Raw genomic sequence first — 23487 nt, forward strand, 5'->3', positions numbered from 1 at the left:
CGAGGTTTATAGGGCAATGAGGGCGAATTCGGGGAGTGCCGTCTAGATTTTCACACCCACACCCACATAGATGGGGGGGGGGGAGAGAAAGAGAGAGTGAGAGAAGAGGGGAGGAAGGAAGAAAAGAAAGAAGAGAGGGGGGGAAAGGAAAAGAGAAAAGGGGGAGAAAGGAAAGTAAGGAAGGAAAGGGGAAAGGAGAGAAAGAAAAAGAAAGAAAGAAAAAGAGAAAGAAAGAGGGGAAGAGAAAGAGAGAGAAATTAAGAAGAAAATGGAAATAAAGAAAAAGAGAGAGGGGGAGAGATAGTGGGAAGGAAGGAAGAAAAGAGAGGAGGGAAAGAGAGGAAAAGAGGAAAGAGAAAGAAAAAAGGAAAGAGAAAGAAAGGGGAAAGGAGAGAGAAAGAAATAAAAAGAAAGAGAGAGAGAGAGAGAGAGAAGGAGGAAGAGAGAAAGAGAAAGAAAGAGACAGAGTAAGTGAGAGACTGTGAGGGGAGGGGGGCCAGCTCAGAAATGAGTCAATCTGGACAGGATGTCAAGGTAAGAGAAGGAGATAGAAAAGAGGATGAGGAGGATGGTTGCACCCCAGGCTAATTTCTGCAAGAGGCCCTTTCAGAAGAAGACATGTCTGCCTTCTCCTTTTCCCAAAATCCCCATCGCTCCCTCCGCTCCTTCCGTCAGAAACTTAAAACCCACCTATTCCAGCTAGCCGGCTTGGCCTAATTCCACCTATCCCACCTCAGTTCTATTTCTAAATTTTTAAGATTGGTTTTAAGGTCTGTTTTTTAATTTTTATAAATTGTACAGGGGTTGTTTAATTTTGATTTTTACCTATGTGTATGATTGTATGTTTTATATTTATTCCTGTACACCGCCCTGAGTCCCTCCGGGGAGAGGGGGCGGTCTAGAAATTTAATAAATTATTATTAATTATTATTATTATCTTGGCATAAGGAAGATCAGGGATTTCCCCCCGTCTCAGAAAACAAGAGACCACCCCAGTTTATCCACTCCCCTTCCCATTTATTGTTCCTCCAAAGAAAAGGGTCTCCCACTTGCCCACCATTCCTGGTTGAATGTGTCTTTGAGGAACACCAGGTGGAAGATCTCCACACTTTGGCTTTTGTCATTCCTCCTGACAGGAGCAGAACGGAGAGAAAACCAACAACGGAATTCACTACCGGCTGCAGCTGCTGTACAGTAACGGTAAGGACCCTACAGCCTTAGTTCAGGGCTTTAGTGAAGCTCTGCTGCCATGGGTGAAGGCCACTCGGAAGGCGAAAACTGCTGAGATATGTTTGCTCATCCACATTTTGTCTTGTCCTGCAGTCGAATAGTTAGGACAGGGTTCAGGGTTGCTTCAGTAGCTTGCAAGGTATGTTTGCAAGCAGTTGAGGAAAGGACAACCCCCAAACTCACCCCAAATTGGTGGGTACAGGGCTGGAGGTCAGCACTTGGGGGGGGGGGGTCTCCTCTTTTAACCAAACTCTGGACTTCTTGCAAATTCGAAGTGAAGCGTGTCTAAAGCATTTGTAAGAAACCATCCAGAGACCCTGAGAAAGAGTGCAGAGAAGAGCAACAAAGATAATTAGGGGACTGGAGGCTAAAACATTTAAAGAACGGTTGCAGGAACTGGGTAGGTCTAGCTTAAGAGAAAGAAGGACTAGGGGAGACATGATAGCAGTGTTCCAATATCTCAGGGGTTGCCACAAAGAAGAGGGTGTCAAACTATTCTCCAAGGCACCTGAGGGTAGAACAAGAAGCAATGGTTGGAAACTAATCAAGGAGAGAAGCAACCTAGAACTGAGGAGGAATTTCCTGACAGTGAGAAACAACCAGTGGAACATCTTGCCACCAGAAGTTGTGGGTGCTCCAATACTGAGGAATTTTAAAGAAGAAGTTGGACAATCCCTTGTCTGGAATGGTTCAGGGTCTCCTGCTTGAGCAGGGGGTTGGACTAGAAGACCTCCAAGGTCCCTTCCATCTCTGTTATTCCTTGTGGGAGTTATCTCGGTTGCTTTTCACAGCTCACTCGGCTTCTTTAAACAATGCACATTTTGCATCATTGGATGCCAAGTTATAATATACGTTCGGTGCAGTTTATAACCTTTTAGAACGTTTTCCCCAAATGTGGCCAGTTTACTTCAACTCCCAGAATTCTCTAGCCTGGAACTCCAGCTGGGGAATTCTGGGAGTTGAAGTCAACACGTCTTCAAACAGCCCAGTTTGAAACCCATTGGGGTAGACCCAGGCTGGGGAGGCAGATGGTTAAACACTGCGGAGCTTACCTGGCAGGGTTGTTGTGAGCATTAAAAAAACCCAAGGGGTGGGTGTAGTTCTCAGCCTTGGCAACTTGAACAGAGGTGAAGTCCACCTCTCTTCAAGTTGCCATGGTTGAGACACGCTGTTCTGAAATCTCCCCCAATTTTGTTTTTCTCCAGGCCTTCGAACTGAGCAAGATCTCTACGTACGGCTCATTGACTCCATGTCCAAGCAGGTAACAACGCCCTGTGCTTGGGGTATGATGGGGAAGAATCCATAACACGTCTCTGGCCGGGCTTAAAAGGCTCAGAGTTAATGGGTCTGGGATTCAGAACAAACACACATCACAACACCCATCGCAAGCTCCTCCAAAGGACGCCGGGAATTGTAGTTTGGAGGAAGCTGCCACAAACAGTTTCCTTTCACAAGGAGACACGGCCTTCCCAATATCTTGGCCATATATTACAGATAATCCTCAACTTACGAGCACAGCTGAGCCCAACATCTCCATTGCTAAGCAAGGCAGTTGTTAAGTGAGCTTTGCCCCCATTTTACGGACCTTCCTTCTGACAAGCCAAGTCAACGGGGAAGCCAGTTTCACTTAACAACCATGTTACTAACTTAACAACTGCAGCAATTCACTTAAAGGTGGCCAGAAAAGTCGTAAAACAGGGCAAATCACACTTAACGAATTTCTCACTTAGCAGCATACATTTTGGGCTCATTGTGATCATACGCTGACTACCCGTATTGTATTTTACTCATAGAAATATGACGGTTTCTTATTTGTCAAGAATTTTTGTAACCCTGACCTCTGATCCACCCAGGATCAAATAAAATTGAATGCCCCCATTAAGCTGTGTTATGAAAAGGCAGAAGTTTTGATCAATTTCCCTCCTTCCCAAACAATTATAGGCCTTTTCCTAAAATTTGTTAATGGAGGAAAACATCTGTAGAGATTCTCAGTCATCCAGGTCCTGGTTGTGCCAAAGGTGCTTTTTCAAGAAGCAACTGGACTTTCTTAGTTTCTCTTTGAAGACGTTTCACTTCTCATCCAAGAAGCTTTTCCAGTTCTGAGTCAGAGCTGAAGAAGTTTCTTGGATGAGGAGCAAAACGTCTTCAAAGAAAAACCAGAAAGTCCAGTTGCCTCTTGGGAAAAAAAGAAGCACTTTTGGAAGAGTGGAGGAAAAATGCAATCTGGTCTCCGTTTGAGGAGGAAAACAAGTTAGAGCTCTGAAACTAGCTCACTCTCGAAGAGGAGTCCCAGGGAATTAATTCTTGCAAATAATTGAGGAAGCTTCATTAAGTTTCCATCTTATTAATCAACACCATTAAGTGGAGAGGCAGATTCCTGGCTGGGTGCTAAGAGCGCCTGGCCCAGATGGGACAGCGGGTGTTTAACACCTATTTTGCACCGAGGAGAATCCAACTGCTGTTTTTTTGAACCTTGGATTCCCCCCCCCCCCCAAGAGATCTGGCTTTATGCTTGATATTAAATGGAAAAAAGGAAAAGAATAATGCTCTGTTAAGAAAATTACAGATGGGAAATCCAGCTGTTTTCCAACACAGGCATTCCCTGGCATTATTCGAATTAACTGGCAAATACATGTAGTCCTCGGGTTACGACCACGATGGAGCCCCAAATTTCTGTGGCCAAACAAGACAGTCGTTAAGTGGGTTTTGCCCCATTTTACAATCTCTCCTGCCACAGTTGTTAAGTGAAGCACTTCAGTTGTGAAGTTAATGAAATGGTTGTTGAGACACTCCGACTTCCCCTTTGACTTTGCAAGGGGATCACAGGACCCCGGGACACTGCGGCTGTCATAAATATGAGACAGTTGCCAAGCGTCTGGATTTGGATCACGTGACCATGGGGATGCAGCAATGGTTTTAAGTGTGAAAAGTCACTTTTTTCAGTGCCGTTGTGATTTCGAACGTCACTTAACAAATGGTTGTAAGTCGAGAACTGGAATACTGCATCCAGTTTTGGTCACCACAATACAAAAAAGGTAAACATGCAAGTAGAAAAATAGGGACCACCTTTGGTGGGAAGGTAACAGCGTTCCCTGCCTCTTCGGTGTTTAGTCATACTGGCCACCTGACCATGGAGATGTCTTCGGACAGCGCTGGCTCTTTGGCTTTGAAACGGAGATGAGCACTGCCCCCTAGAGTCGGAAACGACTTTGCACATATGCGCGAGGGGAAATTTACCTTTACTTTAGTTTGATGAAAAGAGGGACTAGGGGTGACATGACAGAAGTCTTCCAGTATTTGAGGGGCTGCCCCAAAGAAGAAGGGGGTCAAAGTATTTTCCAAAGCACCAGAAGACCAGACAAGAAACGAGGGATGGAAAGTAATCAAGGAGAAAAGCAACCTGGAACTAAGGAGACAATTCCTAATGGTGAAGCAATCAACCAATGGAATAATTTTCCTTCCGAACTTGTGGGTCCTCCATCACTGGAGGCTTTCAAAAAGAGACTGGAGAATCATTTATCTGAAATGGTTTAGGGTCTCCTGCTTGAGCAGGGGGCTGGACTAGAAGATCTCCAAGATCCCTTCCAACTCTGTTATTTTATGTTCTATGAATTGGGCTCATAAGCTAAGCGACAGCGATTAGCACACACACACACCGTCCCTGCGGCCACAATCTCATGGGACAGAACCAGGATTGGCCAGGGAGAACATCGACTACAGTATGCTCATCCGGCTGAATTTTCCAAGTCGTCTTCAAGGTCAGCCCCACGTAGACGGAAGCACAGCAGTCATCCAGCCACGTTGAATTTTGTTCCTGAAGCAGCTCGTTTGCCACATCCCCTCAATACACGAAACCTCAACCAACAAAAAAGGCAGCATTTGCCCAAGGCACCCTGTTGATATTATATACCTCTCTCTTCCACCAAAAACCCCCACGGTTAAAGTCAACTGAGCTTTGGCAGTTGTGCAAGCACAACTATATTTGGAAGCCCTCCTCGACATGCTGGGTAAACTGCAGCCATTGGACTGAGCCGCCATTGACAGTCTCGAATTTGCATTGTGTTGAATCGAGGGCAGCCCAGTTTTCATTTCAGAGCTGAGTGCGAGACTGAGGCTAAGTTTAGTCGGGACTAATGCACCTTACAATGTTCCTGGAAGTTGACCACACGCAGGAAGACAAGCAGGATGAGATGAGGGTTTGCTGCTTTGGAGAAGGGCCCCACAACATGATGGCTACCTCCTTGTAGACATCTCCATGCAGCTCTTGGTCTTGAGCCTTGCATGGAGTTGTCTACAGGGAGGTAGCCATCACGTTCTCAGAAGCTGGTGGAGATGCGGCTGTCCAGGACCTCTTCTGATGACCCAACAGACAGTCAAGGGTGCCCAGCAAGGAACAGAGGGAAGGAAGGAAGGAAGGAAGGAAGGAAGGAAGGAAGGAAGGAAGGAAGGAAGGAAGAGAGAAGGAAGGTAAAGAATGAGGGAGAAACGCAAGAGAAGGGAAGGAGGGAGGAGGGAGGAAGAAAGGAAAAGGAGAGAATGAGGAAGAAAGGAAGAGGGAGGGAGGAAGGGGAAAAGAATGAGGGAAGGAAGGAAAAAGAAAGAGGGAGAAATGCAAGAGAAGGGAAGGAGGGAGGAGGAAGGAAGGGAAAAGGAGAGAATGAGGAAGGAAGGAAGAAGGAGGGAGGGAGGAAGGAAGGGAAAAAGAATGAGGGAAGGAAGGAAAAAGAATGAGGGAGGAATGCAAGAGAAGGTAAGGAGGGAGGAGGAAGGAAGGGAAAAGGAGAGAATGAGGAAGGAAAGAAGAAGGAGGGAGGGAGGGAGGAAGGGAAAAAGAATGAGGGAAGGAAGGAAAAAGAATGAGGGAGGAATGCAAGAGAAGGTAAGGAGGAAGGAAAAGAAGGAAGGAGGGAGAAGGAAGGGAAAAGGAGAGAATGAGGAAGGAAGGAAAGAAGGAAAAGAATGAGGGAGGAATGCAAGAGAAGGGAAGAAGGGAGAAGGGAAAAGGAGAGAATGAGGAAGGAAGGAAAGAAGGAAAAGAATGAGGGAGGAATGCAAGAGAAGGGAAGGAGGGAGAAGGAAGGAAGGGAAAAGGAGAGAAGGAGGGAGGGAAGGAAGAAAGCGATTGATACTGAGAACGGAAGACCACTTTTGTCTTCTGCAGGAGACCAGCAGGTCTGCAACTATCTGGGCCCTTCCTAATGTTGTCTCTCCCCTTTGCTTGCAGGCCATCATCTATGAAGGTCAGGATAAGAACCCCGAGATGTGCCGTGTGTTGTTAACTCACGAGATCATGTGCAGGTAAGTCGTGCTCGGGTGCATCAACATGGGCTGGTCATGGGTGGAATGAAGGAGGACCTCTGGGAAGCCTCAAGCAGGGCGTTTGGGGGTGTGAAGAAGGCGAGGCAGTTTTGCAAAGCAGCGGAAGCAACAACGGGAACGATCTGGAGGTTGGGCTCAATGGCTTGGAAGCAGGGGGAAGTCTGCAGGGACGGGGGTCAAAAAAGTCAAAATGGCGACCATGGAGAATTCAAACTGGAGAATTCAAAACAGCCACAGCCACGTGTAGATATCAGAAAAGGGATTGGCTGCCTGCTGTTGGGTTCAGGATGTTGGCTGGGTTGGACATTTGACCTGTTGGAGCAAAATATGTCTAACATTCTGAATTAATAACAAGAATGTCCAGAATTAATCCTTTGGGTCTAGCTTAAATCCATAGTTCTGCTGTTCTTGTTCATAAGGATCTGGTGCTTGTGGTCTTGGGGAAGTGGTTTAAATTAAGATCAACAAGGAGCATTTTAACCCAGGTTTGTAGTCATGATTTGTAGGAAGTTTGTTCTTAGCCACAATTTCAAGGACTCTTTTCCCCACAGAACCTGCTTTAACCTGGTCAAATCTCCCCAGTCCTGGCTTTGGAAATATAGAATCATTCCAAGTTGAGGGGGGGGGATAGCCATTTTTCAGAGTGCATCGACTTCTTCCAAGGGAGGGAAGGAGAGAGGGAGGAAGAGGAAGGAGATGGATGAAGAAGAGGGAGGGAGAGGAAAGGAGGGAGGGAAGGAGTGGAAGGAAAGGAAGGAGGGAGGAAGAAGAGGGAGGGAGGAATGAAAATGGGAGAGAAGGGGGAGAGGGAGGAAAGTAGGGAGGGGGGAGGGAGGGAGAAAGAAAGGGAAAGAGGGAGGAAGGGAAAGAGGAAGGAGAGGGAAATAGGGAGAGAGAAGGCAGGTGGAGTGAGAAGGAGGGAGGGAGAAAGGAGAGGGAGGGATGAAAGATTGGGAAGGCCAAAAAAATACAGATCTGAGAAAGGTGGTTTACTTTACACCATGAGAAGGTGATGCACAGATCAGTGGGCTGTAAGACTTGCAAGCAGACCCTCCCTGGAAGACCCTCAAGTCTCCCCAAATATCAACATTGCAGGGAAAGTGACCTGTGCAGGTTGCTGGCTTTGCAGTCCGTCCGGGTGCTTCTCATTCCGGGTGTTGTGAGAAGGGCGTTGTGTGTCCCTTTCAGTGTACAAGCAAGATCGGGAGGCGTTTCCGATAGCATCTTTTCCCGGCCAAGACGTTTGTACTGAAAAACTTTCACCGTCAGCTTCTAAGAGAAAGCATTTCCAGCCAAGGGAGCTGCAGCTGACAAAGGCTTGCGCCATTTAATAAAGTTAGAGCTACCGAGCTCGTCCTGGCGGTTTTTGGCTACACAATTGTAAAGCGCTCTTGTTAACAAGGCTGTTTGGGTGGCCATAAAGGCACTGCTGCTGGCTGGGGAATTCTGGGAGTTGAAGTCCATGCATCTTGCAAGTTGCCAAGGTTGGACACACCTGTCCTAGGTATTGTCACAAAAACTAACAGAATAACAGGGTTGAAAGGGACCTTGGAGGTCTTCTAGTCCAACCCCTCTCTCAAGCAGGAGACCCTACACCATTCCAGACAAATGGCTGTCGAGTCCCTTCTTGAAAACCTCCAGTGATGAAGCAGCACCCACAACTTCTGGTGGCAACTTCTGTTCCACTGTTGAATTGTCCTCACTGCCAGGAAATTCCTCCTCAATTCCAGCTTGCTTCTCTCCTTGATTAGTTTCCATCCATTGCTTCTTGTCCTGCCTTCAGGGGCTTTGGAGAACAGCTTGACTTTCTCTTCTTCGTAGCAGTCCCTCAAATACTGGAAGACTGCTATCATGTCACCCCTGGCCCTTCTTTTCACTGAACTAGAATTAAATGCAATTCCTGCAACCTTTCTTCCTACGTTTTAGCTTGAGGTTCCCTAATATTTTTGCTCTTCTCTGCACTCTTTCTTGAGTCTCTCTTTCTTCCGCCTCCTGATCCTCACTTCTAGGTTAAGGAGATGTGGCGGGGGGGGAGGGGAATCCTCACATCAAGTCTTTGCAGGATCCAAATCCTGGCACTTTTCAACTCCAGAGACTGGGGGGGACAGACGGGTGCCGCCATGTTGCAGAAAGAAGGCTTAAGAAGGAACCCGGGGACTCAGGATGGGCAGACTGGGCGTGTATATGTTGCCTCTGTGGCAACATTCGCACCCAGGACCAGCCAGGAAAGTGGGGAGGGGGGAACCAGCTCCCTCACCAAGTGCTGGGAGGAGAGCAAAGGAGCCTCCCTCGACAGCCAAACTCCCCAGTGACTTGTTAATGCCTGCTTTCTTGCTTTGTTTACGGGCCCGTTCGGCTCTTGGTGTTTTGCAAATTAGCACGGCTGCCTGGTTGCCAGGTTGGATGGCTAATTGATCTTCAGGAACCTTGCTAATGATCCCGGGGGCTAAGGGAATAGAGTGGGGCGTCTTGGGAGTCGTAGGAGTGACTCGGGAGGGCAAAATATTGTGCCTTCTGTGCACGCAACTTTGGTTGTGTTGTTTATGGAACAACGACGACGGGATGGAATTGCTGGTCCCCCGAGGGGAATTGGGGTGAATTTAGAGCTCTCGGCTGTTTATCAGATCAACGATTAATTATATTTAATGTGAGGGATGATACTTGCTCTAATGATTGAGAAAACAGTAATTGGGTAGGGAATCGCGAAAAGTGTGGCATACAAAGGCAAGGAAACGTAACACTGAGACAAGATCCGGTCAGTTTCTCCGTCTCTCTCTCTCTCCTATGGGGAGGTTAAATCCAGAAATTCATGTTCGACCGGCTGCATTAGTGATTTTTCATCTCTGGATTCCCTATGTTTGGTATAGGGATTCCTGCTTGAACAGGGGGGCTGGACTAGAAGACCTCCAAGGTCCCTCCCAACTCTGTTACTCTTCTATTCCATGATATAGTTTCTTCCAAAACAGTGTGTCTTGGCCCTGAAGGGGAACCCAAGTCCTGTTTCCAGTCGTCCATGCTTGGCAACAGCTTTGGAGTGTGAATCCCTGTTGGCATCTCTTTAAAGCAGCTGCTTCTTTTCCCTGGATGGTACAGCTGCTCTCTGTGAAAAGATGTGGTTGCTTTAAAGAGCCGAAGATGGGCTTCTTCCAGCCCCATGAATGCTGCAAAGCACTTTTTTAAAAAACCACATGCAACCGAAACCACTTCACAGCGGGTGGGGGCACCTTTCTTGACTGCCCACCCCACCCCAATGGATGAGAAGCCCAATGGTTTTCAAGTTTTGTTCTCTGGTCCTTGAGAGGCAAAGAGGAGTCTCAGAGGGTTTTTTTTTGTGTGTGTGTGTGGCAAGAAGAACCAAGTTGTGAAGTGACCCGGCCCACTTGGGACTCTTTTAGAGCGCTGGTCTCTCTGCTGAGCAGGGGGGAACTCGGGAAAAGGCAACGCGTGTGGGCATCCGGTATTTCTGAATCATGAACTACAAAAGTAGTAGTAGAGCTTTTATAGTGTCTTTCAGTTCTATCTGGCAAGCTAAATAGTTAAAGGAATAGAGGAAGGATTGGGGTTGATATGGAAGAGGGGGAGGGAGAGGAGAGGGAAAGAAGATGGAAGGAAAGAAGGGAGGAAGGGAAGAGATAGGATGGATGGACGGAAGGGAAGGAGGAGGGAGAGAAGATGGAAGGAAAGAAGGGAGGGTGGGAGCAGAAACGGAGGGAGGAGGGAAATAGGATGGATAGAAGGGAGGGGGAGAGATAGGATGGAAGGGAGGGAGGAAGGGGAGAGATAGGATGGATGGATGGAAGGGAGGGAGGAGGGAGAGAAGATGGAAGGAAAGAAGGGAGGGAGGGAGGGAGGAAGCAGGGAGGGAGGGAGGAGGGAAATAGGATGGATAGAAGGGGGGAGAGATAGGATGGAAGGAATGGAGGAAGGAAGGAAGCAGGGAGGGAGGGAGATCGGGTAGAGGGAAATAGGATAGATGGGAGAGAGGAAGGAGAGAGATAGGATGGAAGGAAAAAAGGGAGGAAGGAGGGAGGAGATGGGAAGGAAGGAAGGAAGGTAAATGTTATAAACAGAGTACATATCCAAGTAGAAGATGAAGCAAGACCGTTGGTTCTGATTAACCCTTCAGGACTGCCAGCTCAATTCTGATTCTCTCCACACAAAACAGGCAACAAAGCTGCTTTCACAACAACCAGCTCCTTGCTTAGCCTTTTTGCATCAGGGCAGCTTCATTCTGACAACACCCGAAGCAGATCAGTGGCCTACAACCCAGATGCTGCAGTGGTCCTTAGTATGGAAAAAACGGTCATAAGCCCCTATTTTCAGGGCTGGTGTAACTTCAAACCACTATTACACAAACCGTTGTAAGTCGAGGACTGCCCATAGATGCTGACCTAATGGGATGCCTAACGCCTTCTTCTTGGCCATGTCTTTCATTCAGAGAGTTGATGGCGGGTCATTTCTTTCGATGTTCAGGGAGGCTCATTGCCATCTTGAGTTCCTCCTTTGCCTTGACCGTCCCTCTCTCTCTTCCGCCCAACAGCCGCTGCTGTGACAAGAAAAGTTGTGGAAACCGCAACGAGACCCCTTCCGACCCAGTCATCATTGACAGGTAAGTACCGACAGAACACTTCTGAATGTCCAGAATGGGAGATGTTATCCTGGGAGATGACCAGAACCCTTCAGCAGAACTGGTGGAAGTGTTAAGTCATAGAAAGTGAAGAGGGAGGCAAGGCCAGCTCTTAGAGGATAAAGGAATAATACTTACTCTTTGCACGTTCTTTTTTGAATTTGGGCTAGTGGTTAAGGTTAGAAAACAGGAATCTGTGAGTTCTAGTCTCCGTAGCCAAGAAAGCTGGCTGGGGGACTTTAGGCCAATCACCAGGAGACAGGGAGTTCTACTCCCACCTTAAGCATGAAAGCCAACTAGGTGACTTTGGACCAATCACCAGGAGACAGGGAATTCTAGTACCATCTTAAGCATGAAAGCCAACTAGGTGACTTTGGACCAATCACCAGGAGACAGGGAATTCTAGTACCATCTTAAGCATGAAAGCCAACTAGGTGACTTTGGACCAATCACCAGGAGACAGGGAATTCTAGTACCACCTTAAGCATGAAAGCCAACTAGGTGACTTTGGACCAATCACCAGGAGACAGGGAATTCTAGTACCATCTTAAGCATGAAAGCCAACTAGGTAATGTTAGGCCAATCACCAAGTGACTATGAATACTAGTCCTTCCTTAACCAGCTGGGTGATTTTGGGTCGATCACCAGGAGACAGGGAGTTCTAGTTTACCTAAGCCCAAAAAGCTGGCTGGGTGACTTTGGGCCGATCACTAGGAGACAGGGAGTTCTAGTCCCACCTTAGGCCTGAAAGCTGGCTGTTCACCTGGAGCCATTCCCTCTCTCACAGCCCCACCTGCCGCACAGGTTTGTTTCTCGGGGGTGGGGGGGGAGAGGAACACGCTCTGTGTAGGTTCATCATTTTGAGTCATTTATAAGCATAATAAAGGTGGGATACAATAAACCAGTGTTTCTCAAACTTGGCGACTTTAAGTCCTGTGGACTTCAACTCCCAGAATTCCCCAGCCAGCTATGCTGGCTGGGGGATTCTGGGAGTTGAAGTCCACAGGACTTAAAGTCGCCAAGTTTGAGAAACACTGCAATAAACAAACAAATAAATAATGTGCCCTACCCTACCTGTCGATGTGCATTAGATAAGGAACAACAGAATTCATGGAGTACTGGACCTAAATGTTTGTGACAACACAACGTTTCTAAATCAATGACAGGTTTAACCCCATCTAACAGCTCAGCCTCTTCTCAGAATAGCATAATAGAGTTGGATGGAGGTCTTCTAATGCAACCCTATCTTAAGCTGGAGACCCTACAACACTTCAGACAAATGGTTGTCCAAGCTTTTCTTAAAAACCTTAAAAATCTCCACTTATGGAGCACACACAACTTCTGGAGGCAGGCCGTTCTACTGATTAATTGTTCTCATCAACTTAATTCTAAGTTGCTTCTCTCCTTGATTAGTTTCCACCCATTGCTTCTTGTTCTACCCTCAAGTGCCTTGGAGAATAGCTTGACTTCCTCTTCTTTGTGGCAACCCCTGAGATATTGGAAGACTGCTATCCTGTCTCCCCTGGTCCTTCTTTCTCTTAAGCTAGACATACCCAGTTCCTGCAACCGTTCCTCATGTGTTTTAACCTCCAGTCCCCTAATCCTCTTTGTTGATCTTCTCTGCACTCTTTATAGAGTCTCCACATCTTTTTTACATCGTGGCGACCAGAACTGAATGCAGTATTCCAAGTGTGGCCTTCCCAAGGCCTTGTAAAGTGGTATTAACACTTCACGTGATCTTGATTCTATCCCTCTGTTGATGCAGCCAAGAACTGTGTTGGATTTTTGGGCAGCTGCAATGCACACACACACACTGTGACTTGTGGTGCCTCCCACCTCCACAATTCTACCTGTTGTGTACTAGGAGACAAAGGAAAATCTCTTGGGCTTGCGAGGCTGATGTATCTTAAGACCCAGCAGAAACTGGTGGAGGAAGATTTGGGGGGGCGGGTAGGGCAGAAAAGGCAGCCCAGCCCAACCCAAATCTGGGTGATTATGGAAAGAAGATCCTCACAAAGTTTAGTTAATTTCTGATTTACCTGGAGATCCTCTTGTCTCTTGGACAAGTCATCTGCTCCCTTCTCTCAGAAACCAGGATGCTTCTCCTATTGTCACCTCCTCTGCCGGTGCGTCTGTGTGTGCACGCACTCGTGCAAGCCACTTTCTCCCTCTCCCAGACAAAACACCAAGGGAATGGCAGGGGCCCTCCTGTCCCGCTGTATCCCAGTGGCAGTTGGGGGGTCTTGATAACACTCTGACATTTCCCCAGCCTTTGTCCACTCCCGATAACATCGGACACTGCGCGAGGAGGCCCCATAGCTGGGCAGACCTGCCTGTCACTCAGTCCCACCGCGGAGGCCTCCGGCCGCCGAAGGAGAAGAATAAGGATTGACAAGCCGGCGGGGAGATTAGAAGCAGAAGAATCAAAGCTATTAGAGGCTGTCTCGCTTTTGTCCCTGCTGATCTTTCAGCCTTTCCTACCGTCGGCTCTCTTTTGCTTGTTGTTCCTCACGCGCGGGACAAAAAAAATTCAGCCACCTTCAGATTAAATTCCAGCACGGTTGTTGTTGTCAGCTTTGCCGATCCTGGAGCTGGGCCAGAACAGACCAGGGGTTTGCAGCACAAACCTACATCCTTCATGCTGCTCTTGCAAATCTCGGGGCACAATCCATATTCCCCCCAAAAACTGAGGTTATCCGACAGGAAGGCGTCAAAGATGCAACAGGAGGTGGAACGAGGGACTGGGCTTTTGCCCTCCTTTCCGCTGTGCACACGCCCACACACGGACCTACCCCTCCAGATGCAGCCTTTATCTGAGAATGCAAATCCTCCAATGGTTAAGAATACCGTAGTCCTTGACTTACGACCACAATTTAACCCAAAACTTCTGTTGCTAAGCGAGACAGTGGTTAAGTGAATTTCCCTCCACTTTCTTGCCACAGTTGCTAAGTAAATCGCTGCCATTGTTAGGTTAGGAACACGGTTGTTAAGCGGGTCTGGCTTCCCCATTAACTTTGCTGGTCAGAAGGTCACAGAAGGACCCTGGGATATCGTAACCGTCATAAATATGAGCCAGTTGCCAAGTGGCTAAATTTTGATCACAGGACCTAGGCGTGTTGCAATAAGTCATAAGTGTGAAAAATAGTGATGTCACTTTTTACAGCGCCACTGTAATTTCAAACAGTCACTAAATGAACTATTATAAGACGAAGACTTCCTGTAGTGGACCAGCCAAGTGGAGGAGTCAAGCCGGGAGCCTGTCTGGAATCTCTACGTGGGCATAAAAGGCGAAGTCTGACCCCTTTGAATCCCATTGAACCTTATTTAGTCTGGGAAGATTCCTGTAAAATAGGCCTGCGCAATGAAGTAGCTGGTTTAAAATCTTCACATGGGAATTTGGTTGTTCGTGCCGGACGCTGTCCTTCTGCAAAGCCCCGGCAGGACATCCACAGGCATTCAGGGACCCATGGTCCCCTATCCTTCACCCGCCCCGCCCCACCAGCCCTTTTGCCATCCCAACAGGCGACGGCCTTCACCATTCTTGCAAAGATGAGTGGCATTTGGCTAAGAGCAATAAGAAAATAATTGCCAGAGAAGCTCCTACGGCAGCCTCTCAAAGTAGCATGCTGGCCATTTTCTAGTCTTCGACTTATAGCATTTCGTTTAATGACCATTCAAAGTTAACAATGGCACTGAAGAAAGTGACCCAGGACCGTTTTTCACACTTACGACCGTTGCAGCCCCTCCATGGTCACGTGTCAAAATTCAGACGCTTGGCCACTGACTCATATTTATGACGGTTGCAGTGTCCCCTTTTGCGACCTTCTGGCAAGCTATGTCAGTGGGGAAGCCGGATTCACTTAACAACCATGTCACTAACTTAACAGCGGCAGCAACTCCCTTAACAACTGTGGCAAGAAGGGACGTAAAAAGGGGCAAAACTCAGGGTCTCGCTTAGCAACCCAATGTTGGGTTCAATTGTGGTCATAAGTCGAGGACTACCTGGGTTTGGCCAGATCTCAGATAGTCAAACCCTAACCTGAATTTGGTGGCCTCTGCTCCCTCTTGGGAGGGGGCTAGGAACAGGTTTGAAAGTTGCGCTAATTCTCTTTTTCTGGCTTTCTTCCACGTACGTCCGTCCACTTCCTCTTCTCTAGCCGTGCAAGCCTTCCCTCCCGTCTGGCATGGCTGGGGGGTGGGGGGGGTACATCCTCCCCCCTCTCCCCCTTCTTCCCCTCCCCTTCTCTCTTTCTCTGCCTCCTTCTCTCATCCCCTCGTTCCTCTCTCCTCCGATGGCGGCCAGCCCCTCTGGTTTAGAGAGCATGGTAAGTGCCCTATCAACATGTTAATCAAATTACTTAGGAGCTAAAATTGACGCTTTTCATTAATTATACAAGATTATTCTAATTGCGAATTCAAATTTATGCGCTCAGAACAGAAGGTGTTCGGCAGCGTCGCTGGGAATTTGCATGTTAAATGGGGAGCGCAGCACATTAGGCATGCTAATGTATGCACATTGTCTTTATTTTTAACTCCCTGGGTTTCTATGCACCACTGCTACTTAAGAAGGTGAGCAAGTTGGACATGTGTTTATTCTTATTTCCTTCTCTTTTATTCGGAGGTAGCGGTAACCTAGAGGGGAGGGCAGCATGTTGCGTTGGTGTGTGTGTGCGTGAAATTACCAATTCACTGTCAATCTTGCGATGGGGGGGAGAGGCTGCTCCCCTCTTTTTTCTTCCCTCCCCCTCCAAAATTTATGATTTTTTTTTCTTCTTCCATCCTCTGTGCCTTCCCTCTCTTGATTACCACCTGCAAAGACCTCAGGAACCCTACCCAACCGCTAGTCTCACCAAAATTTCCTTGGAAATAGTTTGCTTCTATGATGAACTCCTAGACATCTAACAGAGTTGGAAGGGACCTTGGAGGTCTTCTAGTCCAACCCCTAGTCCTGCTCAAGCAGGAAGCCCTAGACCATTTCAGACAAATGGCTGTCCAGTCTCTTCTTAAATACTCCAGTAATGGAGGAGCCACCACTCCTGAAGGCAAGATGTTCCACTGATTGATTGTTCTCACCATCAGGAAATTCCTCCTTAGTTCCAGGTTGCTTCTCTCCTTGATTAGTTTCCATCCATTGCTTCTTGTCCTGCCTTCAGGTGCTTTGGAGAATAGTTTGATGCCCTCTTCTTTGTGGCAGCCCCTCAAATATTGGAAGACTGCTATCATGTCTCCCCTAGTCCTTCTTTTCATTAAACTAGACATACCCAGTTCCTGCAACCGTTCTTCATATGTTTTAGCCTCCAGTCCCCTAATCCTCTTTGTTGCTCTTCTCTGCACTCTTTCTAGAGTCTCCACATCTTTTTTACATCGTGGCGACCAGAACTGGATGCAAATATTCCAAGTGTGGCTTTACCAAGGCATTATAAAGTGGTATTAACCCTTCACGTGATCTTGATTCTATCCCTCTGTTGATGCAGCCTAGAACTGTGTTGGCTTTTTTGGCAGCTGCTGCACACGGCTGGCTCCTATTTCAATGGTTGTCCACTAGGACTCCAAGATCCCTTTCACAGTTACTGCTACTGAGCAAGGTACCACCTATACTGTACCTGTGCATTTCGTTTCTCTTGCCTAAATGTAGAACCTTACTCTTTTCACCATTGAATTTCATTTTATTAGATAGTGCCCAATGTTCAAGTTTGTCAAGATCCTTCTGTATCTTAAGCCTGTCTTCTGGAGTGTTGGCTATTCCTGCCAGCTTGGTGTCATCTGCAAATTTGATGAGTTCCCCATTTATCCCCTCATCCAAATCATTGATGAAGATGTTGAAGAGTACTGGGCCTAAAACAGTACCACTATTTCCTCTACCACTCTTCTGTTTCATCCATGGCTAAACCTAGGGAATTTCCTCCTCTGCTTTTCTTCACTGGGGTGGAATGGGTCTCAAAAAAGGGGACAGTCGGTCCTTTCTAGAAGTGGGTTCTAGACTCAAGGGAGGAGATGGCATTGAACCCAGGTCTCCACAAGAAGAGAAATATTTAGATCAACATTTCTCAACCCTTGTCAGCTTTAAGATGGACTTCAGCTCCCAGAATTCTCCAGGGATTCTGGGAGTTGAAATCCAAACATGCTGGCTAGGGAATTCTCTCAGTTTATGTCACCAAATCTGAAAGTTTTATACAAATTTCATCTGTTTTTATCGATAGAAGAGAATATGTGTAGCTCAGGGTTGAACTGTGGGGCCCTTGGTGTTCTCTGAGTTTGGTGCTATTCTTTAGACTTTTCATGACCTAACTAGGGAATATCATCAGTGCTAGAAGGGAAAGAGGTTATAGGGAGGAGGAGGAGGATTGTGGGGTCCTTGGTGTTCTCTGAGCTTGGTAGTTTTCTTGCGGACATTTCATTACCCAACTATGTCACTTCATCAGTGCTACGGTAGAAGAAAGGGTGGTGCAACCTCACTGTCCTCCTCCTCTCTGCAAACCCCCCTCCTTTCTAGCACCGATGATGTTCCCTAGTTGGATCATGAAACGCCTGCAGGAAACCACCAAGCTCAGACCCCCCACAGTTCAACCGAGAGCTACAAATATTCTCTTCTGTCAGCTGACTGTGGGCCTTTGGCTTGTTCAGGGACCTGAACCATCTCCCCACTTCTCTCTGTTTCTCCCTCTCTCCTCCTGCAGCCAGCCCGGGGCTGCTGCCTGTTAATTATTGATGCTAGAATGACAATTATAGGTCCCTGCACAAGCAGGCTAAATATTTCATCAGCTCCGAATGCTGTAGGGGAAGAGAGCATGCTTTTTCATGGCAGCTTTGTCTCCACCTCTGACTTCCTGGGTCCAAGGCCCTCGTTTATCCTTCTCTTTTGGAGCCTGAGGTAGAAGGAGGAACTTCAACCTCACAGATTATTGGCCCATCAAGTCGAAAGCCGTCCCTTCTCCCAGTAAGACATCCCTGCAATCCCAGTTCCTTTTCTCTCGGATCAGTCTGTGGTTTCGAAGCAGAATAACAAAATAACAGAATACGGAAGGGACCTTGGAGATCTTCTAGTCCAACCCCCTGCTTGAGCAGGAGACCCTCTACCTGGATTATCCAGCCGTGGAACATTAAGACCTTGTGGTCTTCAACTCCCAGAATTCCCCAGCCAGCACGGCCTTGAAGTCCGCAAGTTTTAAAATTCCCAAAGTTGCTCCAGGCTCACCCTATATCATTCCGGACAAATGGCTGTTCAGTCTCTTCTTGAAGTTACCTCCAGTGATGGCGTAACCACAACCTCAGGTGGCAAGCTATTCCGTTGGTTAATTGTCCTCACTGTTAGGAAATTCCTCCTTAATTCCAGGTTCCTTCTCTCCTTGGTTAGTTTCCATCCATTGTTTCTTGCCTTGCCTCCAGGTGCTTTGGAGAATAGAACAGAATAGAGTAGATTAGAGCTTGAAGGGACCTTGGAGGTCTTCTAGTCCAGCCCCCTGCTCAAGCAGGAGAACCTATATCTGTGATGGTGAACCTATGGCATGCGTGCCCAGAGTGGCACGCGGAGCCATGTCGCCTGGCACACATGACGAAGGCCGTTCCTCTTTTGGGTTTCTGGCACGCATGCGCACGCGACAATCAGCTGGTGCCGAAAAGGTTTGCCATCGCCGACCTATGCCATTTCAGACAAATGGTTGTCTCTTCTTAAAAACTTCCAGTAATGGAGCAACCCCAATTTCTGAAGGCAAGAATAGATTGAACCCCTCTTCTTTGTGGCAGCCCCTCAAATACTGAAACTCTGATCTCATGTCACCCCTAGTCCTCCTCATGAACGATGAGACATTCAATTCCTATCCATCTTTTTCCAGCCGGGGGGGTGGGTGGTGGCTTTCAGCCCATGCTCCCTATTTCAATCAAATAGAGCTGGATGGGACCTTGGAGGTCTTCTAGTCCAACCCTATGCTTGAGCAGGAGACCGTATACCCGTGGTGGCAAACCTATGGCACATGTGCCAGAGGTGGCACATAGAGCCCTCATCACTGCCCTCTACCCATTTCAGACAAGTGGATGCCCAGTCTCTTCTTAAAACTCTCCAGTGATGGAGCACCCACAACTTCTGGTGGCAAGCTGTTCCACTGGTTCATTGTTCTCACCGTCAGGAAATTCTACCTTAGTTCTTCTCTCCTTGATGAGTTTCCACCCACTGTTTCTTGTTCTACCCTCAGGTGCTTTGGAGAATAGCTTGACTCCCTCTTCTTTGGGGCAGCCCCTCAAATAGTGGAAGATGCTATGTCACCCCTAGCCCTTCCCTGCCTTCACGATCCTCCCTGCGGGCTCAGATATCCCCCCCCCCCTGAGTGCCTATTCCTGATTGATCATTCTCTGCAGGAATGGGACCCATTAGCTGCATGCGAGGCAACCAGGGATCAGTTTCCAATCAATACCCTTTTAGACAAACAGGGATGAATTTCTGAGCCGCCTTAAAGGGACCACAGCAGGATGGAGAAAGAGAAAAGCAGAGATTTTAATTGGGTGGCAGAGAGACAATCAGCGGCCATCAGCAAGAGCACTTTGGGCTTGAAAAATGTTCTAGTTCTCATGGACTGAATTTGGGGACAACCCCCGCCCCCCTGCGTTTTTCTTCCACCGCAATTCTTGCCACTCGAAGCCCTGTAGTCCTCCATCAGAATAGAGCTGGAAGGGACCTTGGAGGTCTTCTAGTCCGACCTCCTGCTCTGTCAGGAGAGCCAATTCCAGGGAGCACATGCGTGAACCCCCAAAATGCAATGCGAGTGCCCCATGCACTCATCTGTTTATCTGTCTATCTATCTACCCATCTATCTTTTCTATCACCTATCTGTCTGTCTATCCACCCATCTATCTTCTCTTATCTATCTATCTATCTATCTATCTATCTATCTATCTATCTATCTATAATCTATCTATCTATTTATCTATCCATCCATCTATCTTTTCTATCATCTGTCTGTCTGTCTACCCACCCATCTATCTATCTTTTCTCATCTATCTATCCATCTATCTTTTCTATCATCTATCTGTCTGTCTACCCACCCATCTATCTTCTCTCATCTATCTATCTATCTTTCTATCTATCTATCTATCTATCTATCTATCTATCTATCTATCTATCTATCTATCTATAATCTATTTATCTATCCATCCATCTATCTTTTCTATCATCTGTCTGTCTGTCTACCCACCCATCTCTCTTCTGTCATCTATCTATCTATCTATCTATCTATCTATCTATCTATCTATCTATCTATCTATCATCTATCTATCTATTCTATCATCTGTCTGTCTACCCACCCATCTATCTTCTCTCTTCTCTCATCTATCTGCTGTCTGTCTATCTATCTGTCTTTATATCTAGCTATCTATCTTCCTTCCTCCGCATGCCCCCCGTGCATGCATGGCAGAGACCTGAAGACCAGCTGGACGGTGGGAGGGGCATGCGCGATAGAGCTGGGCTGGGGCAACGGCTGGCGTGTCTGCAGAGAGAGCTCTGCGTGCAACCTGTGCCATGCGTGCCATAGGTCCACCATCACGGGCCTATCCCATTCCAGACAAGTGGCTGTCGAGTCTCTTCTTTAAAACCTCCAGTGATGGAGCACCCCCATCTTCTGGTGGTAAGCTGTTCCACGGATTAATAGAATAACACAGTTGGAAGGGAACCTGGAGGTCTTCTAGTCCAACCCCTCTTCCTCAAGCAGGAGACCCTCTACCATTTCAGGCATTCCTGGAGTTACAATAGCTCATTTAGTGCCTGGTCAAAGTTACAACATCACTGACAAAAGTGACTTAGGACCGTTTTTCACACTTACGACCATTGGAGCATCCGCATGGCCACATGATCGGCTGACTCAGATTTATGACAGTCGCCATGTCCCCAGGGTCACGTGATCCCCTTTTGTGACCTTCTGAGCAGCCAAGTCGACGGGGAAGGCAGATTCATTTAACAACCGTGTGACTAACTGAACAACTGTGGTGATTCACTTAACAACTGCGGCAAGACAGGTCGTAAAAATGGGCCGAGACTCTCTTAAGAAATGTCTCACTCAGCAACATAAATGTTGGGCTCAATGGTTGTCGTAACTTGAGGACTACCTGTAACCAACCTAATTCGGAAGACTTTAAAGGTATCTGTGTGGCTTCCATTAGGAAAGAAACAGAATGAGGGCTTAATAGACATTAATTTAATGAGTAATAAGCAGTTTTCTAAGGAAGTTCTTCCTAGAATTCACTGGTAGCTCTTAGTGCAAATTAGCCCTAACTAAATGGCTTTGAAATTAGGGGGATTTAATATTGCTTGTCATTAAAACTGCTTTCTGTAGTTATTGTGCATTGGCGCCAAATGGAACAAACCATGTTGAAAAGAAGCACCATATTTTAATCCTAAACGAGGGACAATTCTTTGAAAGTCTATGCTGGGCAAGCTTAATTCAGCTGAAATTAGCCAGTTAAATCAGTTCTCCAGTTATTGTGTGCCTTTATGCATTAGGCTCTATATATGCCATTCCTGATATGATCGCCCTCTTTTTTATCTTCAGCTTCCTGTTTGGCAACAGGTTGGCAGATTCAACCATGGTGCAGCCGAAGATATGTTGTGGTTATTGGTTTGAGCTTATGTGGACGTTCTCCCTGTGGAGGACGGGAAATAGGAATTCCCAACAGTCTGCTCAAGCTAGTTGGGAAATTGCAGACAGGCAGGGTTGATAAATCATGGGGAAGGAAGGAAAGGAAGGAAGGAAGGAAGGAAGGAAGGAAGGAAGGAAGGAAGGAAGGAAGGAAGGATATGGGGAAACAAGGAGTGATGGAAGGAAAGGAGGGAGGAAAGAGACAGAGCAGGGGAATGAGGGAGGGAGGGAGGAGAGGGAGATAAGGAAAGAAAGGATGCAAGGAAGGAAAGAAGGAAGGAAGGAGAATCGAGGAAGGGAAGGAAAGACGGAAAGAGAGGGAAGTGAGAGGAAGGAAGGAAGGAATTACTAACATCCTTTGTCAGATCCAAGGAAGCCCATGGTCAAACTCTTATAAGGATTCCTGAAGGCAATTAATGTTGCTTTTTTCTATTTTCCTTTGTTTCTAGATTTTTCCTCAAGTTCTTCCTCAAATGCAACCAGAACTGCTTGAAGAATGCCGGCAATCCACGAGATATGCGCCGGTTCCAGGTGAGGTCTTTTCTTGGTTGCTTTGTTGCAGGCATTTCATGACCCAACTAGGTAACATCATCAGTGCTAGAAGGGTGTGTGGAGTGGGGTTTGAAGAGAGGAGGAGGAGGTGAGGAGGACTATGGGGTCCTTAGTGTTCTCTGAGCTTGGTTCTTTCCTTGCAGACGTTTCATGACCCCACTAGGTAACATCATCAGTGCTAGAAGGGAGAGGGGGTTTGCTGTTAGGAAGTTGAATGATCTCGGAGGTTCTTTGGCTGGACTGTTTAGGGTTAGCTTGTCTGGCAGTTCCTTGATTGGGTGTATTGTTTAAGTAAAGTGAAGTGAAGTGAACAATACCCCAACAATACCTCATCTGTAATCCAGATGGCCGATACAAACAACAGGGAGATCTAAAATATTTGGCCAGGCAGCCCTTTGAAGGTCCAGGAGCTATGAAGGACTCTGGCTGTTCTTCGTGCCGGACGCTGCTCTCTTGCACCAATATGGCTTGAGTTTGCTCATCAAGGTGGGTGTGTTTGCTCTAGCAACCTGCTCTAGCCGCCTGGCACCGATGCTATGCAAATTGGCACGGCTGTTAATCATGTAAAAATGTCACAATTACCATATCCTTATGCAAGCAAACTGATGAAGCTACTAGCTAGTCAGGGCTGGGGGATACCTGGGGAGTCCTGGCCCACAAGCCTCGGATTTCAGCCCCTTTTAGGTTTCTGGCCGATGGGCCAACGCAAGACAACCGGGGGGGGGGGGGGGGGGCGAGGGACGGAATGCAACTTTTCCATCCTCAAATGATCTTGCTTTGGAATTGTGAGTTGTGCTCGTTTGTCAAGGCAATTGAAAATGGAAGCTTTTGGATAAAAATATGGTGGGTTATGCAGAATGTATTTAAGAAAAGAATACAATTCACTCCACAAATGTTTTTATTGGGTATAGTTAAGGATTTTACCAAAGGGGAAACAAAATTGGCCTTGTATATGGTTACAGCAGCTAGGTTGTTGATTGCGCAACATTGGAAAAAAGATTTTTTGCCAACAATTGATCAATGGATTCAGAAGGTGGCGGGGTTCGCTGAAATGGCAAAAATTTCAGCTTTCTTAAAAGCTCAGAAACAGGAGGATTACACACAGGAATGGGCAAAATGGATTGATTATATACAGAA

General features: G+C 47.1%; 1 protein-coding gene across 5 annotated transcripts in view; it reads left to right on the forward strand.

Annotated features, from left to right (window-relative positions):
• Nucleotides 1-23487, forward strand: part of LOC309395812 (transcription factor COE1-like) — a gene marked incomplete at its 5' end in the record, with an annotated part of 78646 nt that overhangs the window by 21669 nt on the left and 33490 nt on the right. For all 5 annotated transcript variants that reach the window (XM_081960374.1, XM_081960375.1, XM_081960377.1 and 2 more), the window contains 5 exons: nucleotides 1137-1200; nucleotides 2436-2491; nucleotides 6455-6528; nucleotides 11090-11158; nucleotides 22248-22329. In XM_081960374.1, coding sequence (XP_081816500.1) covers nucleotides 1137-1200; nucleotides 2436-2491; nucleotides 6455-6528; nucleotides 11090-11158; nucleotides 22248-22329 — 345 coding nt within the window. The remainder of the gene's footprint in view (nucleotides 1-1136; nucleotides 1201-2435; nucleotides 2492-6454; nucleotides 6529-11089; nucleotides 11159-22247; nucleotides 22330-23487) is intronic.

Source organism: Natrix helvetica (genome assembly GCF_964273705.1).
Source record: "Natrix helvetica genome assembly, chromosome: 7".
Classification (NCBI taxonomy): domain Eukaryota; kingdom Metazoa; phylum Chordata; class Lepidosauria; order Squamata; family Natricidae; genus Natrix; species Natrix helvetica.